A 5,264-nucleotide genomic window follows, 5' to 3' on the forward strand; every position below is an offset into this window, starting at 1 on the left:
GAGAGAGAGAGAGAGAGAGAGAGAGAGAGAGAGAGATATCCCAATTTACCTTAACTATATCTCCATCAACTTTTTCAAATGCTTCATTTGCTTCCTCTTGACTACTAAAAACAACTTCTGCGCTATAATAACCTCCTAGCTTCTTTGGTGGCTGCACAAAACATGATCCTCCTCAGATTCCTCGTGAGAAGAAAAGAGACTTGTATGTTGGGGACCATTACCTTAACGTCGACTTTGAAATCTCCCGTAATAACTCCTCGTAACTCTTGAGAGGGAACATTGTGAGGTATCTTATGAAGATAGAGACTTGCCTTCTTAGCCTCATGTATTGTCTTCTCAACCTCCAACATCTGACACAGGAGGATGCAATTTTTTAATATGTCTCAGAAGAAAACTATATATCATTTTATTTCGCAACTTAGTTGAATAGTAACAGTCAGTCTTACTTGTTCGGTTTGTGGAATCAAAGTCTCTACTCCTCTCTCCACAACAGCAAGCACAAGCTTCATAGCAGCGGCAGCGTCGTGAACGCAATTGTGGGCAGCACCCTCCATTCTCAGTTCTTCATCCAAAACAGACTGGAGAAAATTACACCACAAAAACAGGATTTATCAAATCTTAAATACCTATCTCCGAGTTAGAACAAAGAAATAAAGTGTTCACCTTGCATAGGTTTAACAAAGAAGGTATTCGAGAATTGTTTGCACCGGAATACTTGAATACAAGGGAAGTATCGATGACTCTGGCATGATCTACCTTCAACACTGTGAGTGATCATAGAAACAAACTCACAGTAAAAACAAGATCTTCACACACATATGTATATATATAGAGAGAGAAACTGGCAAGCTAACCTTGAAGATCATTGTGCAAACCGTGACCAACTAAAATAGTTCCCTTAGAAAGAAACCTCCGGAGTTTTTTCTGAATATCAGCAACAGAGAGAGTGGCTTTTTCAAGATCCTCAGCAGTAACTCCAGTAATCTCAGTCTTATAGTCAACAACCGGTAGGCTCGGTTTCACAAATTTGTCAAGAACCACCTGAGAGTCATGATGAGCTTCTTCAGATTAATAATTAAGAAACAAGACAATCACAATGGCTTTGATGAATGATAAAAAAAAATCCAAACCAACCTTTAAATCACGGTCGACAGCGCCAACCCTGACAACAGCTTCACTGCCATCGTCACAGGTAACCATCTCACAATCAATAGCAAGCATTCTGGTTGACTTGATCACTTTTGACTGCTTATTGCCACTCTTAGTTACAAACCAATCCTGTTATTATGCAAAATTTCAAACATCTTTCGTTTATGTCTCAAATCTTTTTTTCTATTATTAGATTTAACTTAGTCCATTTCAAACAACATTAATTACCTCGGCGTGGGAAGGGAAAGCATAGTAGATTGGGTACCTAGGATGAGTAATAGTCATTCGAACTAGCCTCTGCAATAGCAATAGCCAAACAAACAAGTTATATAAACGACAACTCACAATTAAAAAAAAAAAAAAGGAGATCCAAACCAAACCAAACCAAACCTGCTCAGGAGTCTCTTTATCAGGAGATTCTTGCTTGAACTTCTCAATCAAGTTACGATTAGCATCACACTGAAGAACCCTAGCCAATAGCTAAAACAAACAAATGCAGCAAGAACTAATAAGTGAATCCATCCAAACAATGTTAACCAGAGACGGAATAGATTTAGGTTATGTGCGCGGATGGTGTTCGATTTAATGCCGCACCGAGATTATCTCTGTTAGTTAGTTAGTTAGTTAGTGTTAGTTTTACCTGGACATCTTCCTTCTTTTTGAAAGAGGAAAGAAAAGCGACCAATACATCATTGGAGCGTCTCGAAGGATCGCTGAGAGACGATCCTAATCTCTTATCATAAGAGTTTAGAAACTCTTTCCATCCTCCGTTGTCGCCTTCTAAACCTTGCTTCTGCACTAGCTTCACCAGCTCCACTAGCACCTTCCATAACCAAAATCAAATAAGATAAGATAAAAAAGGTGATTAAACTCGAAATTAAACGAAAGAGGTGGTGGCGTTATACCTTCTTCTCAGCAGTGGCTAGTTTATGCTCCATTACCCGATACTAATTGAAAGCTAGAACGGAGCTTCTACCGGATGTGAGCTTTCAGAGGCGGCGAGACTGGTTAAGGTGGGAGTTTGGAGAGGAAACGAGAATTAGGGTTTTGCGCTTTTTTTTTTAATTAATTGGTTTGCGGGAAGCTTCATCTGCTAATTACCTTTCTACCCTTTCTGTTATAATTCGTCATAGCACTCAAAAACAATTACATAAAAACTTCGGGACGACAAAATATCCGTAAATTTTGATTCGATCCTTATTCGTTTCGATTTGATCTGAAAAATCTGGATATCCGCATCTCAACGAATCAAAGCAATTATTAAAATCCAATATCCGTAAAAAATGAAGCAAATCACCAATACTGATATTTTTAGAAACGGAATATCCGATCTATTATATACATATATATACATGTTTATAAAATTATATAATATATATAATTTTGTACCTCTATATAAGTTTTATAATGTTTTTATTCACTAAATAAATTATTTAGTTATTAAAAATTTCGAAAGTTTCTAATTTCAAAAAAGTTTGTAATGAAATATTATTATTTTATTTTAGATTTTCTTCTTTTTCTTTTATTTTTACTAGGAAACAACCCCGCACGTAAACGCGCGGGAATAATGGACGTTAATTTTTATGTTTTAATATTTTACTTTATGTAATTTGTGTGAATTGTTGATTCATTCTTATAAAATGTTATAAATCTTTTAATATTTTACAAAAAATAGTTAATATAAAATGTGAATGAAAATGAGCAAAATTATGTTAAGCTTTACATAATAAATAGCTCTTGGGTAGCAATGCAATATTAAATAACATAATCATCTTCAGCTATTTTCTTCCTTTTTGTGGCTGTTTTACTTCTTGAGTTGCTCCTTTCATTGCATTTAGGTTATCGTCTTCGCTTTGTTGTGAATTTTTCATTGTCTTTGTTATTCTCTTCTTTTTTTCTTGTTTTATTTTCCTTTAAAAGCTTTTTTTTTCTTCTTTATATCCAGCTTCATGAACAGTTTTACCAATTTTAATATGGTAAAATTGAACCATACCGGATCGAACCAAACCGAATATACAATATGGTTCGGTTTTGGTATATACCCTACAAACCGAATGGATGTGATTTTATAAAAATCGTAGGATTTGGATATAGTTTGGTTTATAACCCGATTAAACCGAATAAACCCAACATAACCGACCAAAGTAGAAACTTATAAATTTGTATATATTTTATAACGACACATGAAAATCTATTTGTTATATAAGTTACTTTTTTGCTAATAACAACTACCATATTATTTACAGCAATAAAGAAACCCTAATTTGTAAAATAATTGAACTATAATTAAGTAATTGCAACCAAGACTTTTTATTTTCTTAGTCTTTTTTATTTTATTTTTTGGCTTTATTTTAACATTGACTAAAATGAAGTAAAGATTATAAATTTGATTTACAACAATTATTGGAAATTCTTCACAACTTTTTTTGTTATTTATAAACGAACAGAGTTTCATGTTGAAACGAAGAAACATGACTTTGATGAACACTAAATATGGAAAAATAGAAAAACTTTTCTTCCGTGCTTATGTTTTGTTTTTTATTTTTATTTTCAAAATTCGAGCTTTTATGTTAGTTCTAGATTTAATTATTTTATTAAATGGTAAAATCGTTTTTCAGTTTTTTTTTCTCTTTTATTTAAACATATAATATTTTTCAAATAATGGCTGTGTTAACAACATGAATCTAAAATTTATATAATATGATCCTAAACTAAATAATTGTGTTTTTTTGGTATAAAACCGAATAAACCGAAAACCAACGGTGCATAAACCGCACTGAGCGGAAGTAAATATATATTTAGAATGTTAGTTGTATTTTACTAACTGAAATACCGAAAAGCCAAAAAACCTAAACCGAAATCGAACCGATATCCGGACTGAACACCCCTAAGTGTTATAGATTTTCTCTTTATGAACGAATAGAGTTTCGTGTTGAAACAAAGAAACATTACTTTGATGAACATTAAATATGGAAAAATAGAAAAAGTTTTATTTCGTGCTTCTGTTTTGTTTTTTATTTTTATTTTCAAAATTTCAAGTTTTGATTTTAGTTCTAGATTTGATTATTTTATTAGATGGTATACGCATTTTTTTTTCTTTTATTTAAACATATAATATTTTTCAAATAATGACTGTGTGTTGACAACATGAATCTAGAATTTATATAATATAATCTCAAACTAAATAATTATTTTTTGGTATAAAACTGGATAAACAGAAAACCAATGGTATATAAACCGAACCGAACTGTAGTAAATATAGATTTAGAATGGTAATTGTATTTTACTAATCGAAATACCGAGAAACCAAAAAATCCAAACCAAAATCGAACCGATATCCGGATGAACACCCCTAAGTGTTATAGATTCTCCCTTTACGTGAATAAACAGACCTTTACACATTTTGTTTTAAACTTTTTAATAATTAATAGCCAATGAGAAATGTAACTTCACTGCATATTTATGCAATTCATTCAAAATGATGAAGATTAAAGGACACGATGTTTAATTAATAGAAAATACCCCTTTTCAGCTTTTGTTTGTTTTATTATAAAAATTTACTAATTTATATTTTGATTATTAAGCAAAAATTTAAAAAATAATTTAAAACGGTAAATTTTTTTTTTGTTGACGGTTTTAATTCTTATTCATGTTATGCAAAGTTTAATGTTTTAACATATTAATCATCAATTAGAATATTTATTTTATCACAGATTTAATTTTATTGAAAATGGCAACAGCCCAAGTTATTTCATAATTGATCAATGTTGACAACAACATAAAGTAAAAAAAGTATTCCCCTATTCAATTTAAAATGTCAAAAAGGTCAGTTTAAAAGAAAAGCTTTATTAGGTTTCTTTGTTTGAGAAAAAAGTATTTTTCACATCTTTCTTCTTTCTTATATTAAACTAGGTAGTAATCCGCGCCTTGCGCGGGATGAGATGGTTAGATCAGCAATTTTTCGAAAATATTAGAAAGTATATATATATAGTTTGGAATTTGGGTTTTGTGTGTTTATCTTACTCTCGAACTCATTTTGTTTATCTCTCTATGGCTCTCTCTCTATGGCTCTCTCTCTATGTCTCTCTCTCTCTCTCTCTCTCTCTCTCTCTCTC

General features: G+C 31.6%; 1 protein-coding gene across 1 annotated transcript in view; it reads right to left on the reverse strand.

Annotated features, from left to right (window-relative positions):
- Positions 1–2,212, reverse strand: part of LOC108823498 (small RNA degrading nuclease 3) — a 6,052-nt gene extending 3,840 nt beyond the window's left edge. Inside the window, exons 1-10 of the mRNA XM_056987450.1 lie at positions 2,055–2,212; positions 1,790–1,972; positions 1,540–1,629; positions 1,378–1,446; positions 1,135–1,278; positions 855–1,041; positions 664–764; positions 447–578; positions 222–350; positions 37–151 (exon numbers count right to left, since the gene is read on the reverse strand). Of these exons, the coding sequence (XP_056843430.1) occupies positions 37–151; positions 222–350; positions 447–578; positions 664–764; positions 855–1,041; positions 1,135–1,278; positions 1,378–1,446; positions 1,540–1,629; positions 1,790–1,972; positions 2,055–2,087 (1,183 nt within the window). The 5' untranslated portion in view covers positions 2,088–2,212. The remainder of the gene's footprint in view (positions 1–36; positions 152–221; positions 351–446; positions 579–663; positions 765–854; positions 1,042–1,134; positions 1,279–1,377; positions 1,447–1,539; positions 1,630–1,789; positions 1,973–2,054) is intronic.
- Positions 2,213–5,264: the final 3,052 nt, after the last annotated feature.

The sequence above is a fragment of the Raphanus sativus genome, chromosome 6, assembly GCF_000801105.2.
Source record: "Raphanus sativus cultivar WK10039 chromosome 6, ASM80110v3, whole genome shotgun sequence".
NCBI lineage: Eukaryota > Viridiplantae > Streptophyta > Magnoliopsida > Brassicales > Brassicaceae > Raphanus > Raphanus sativus.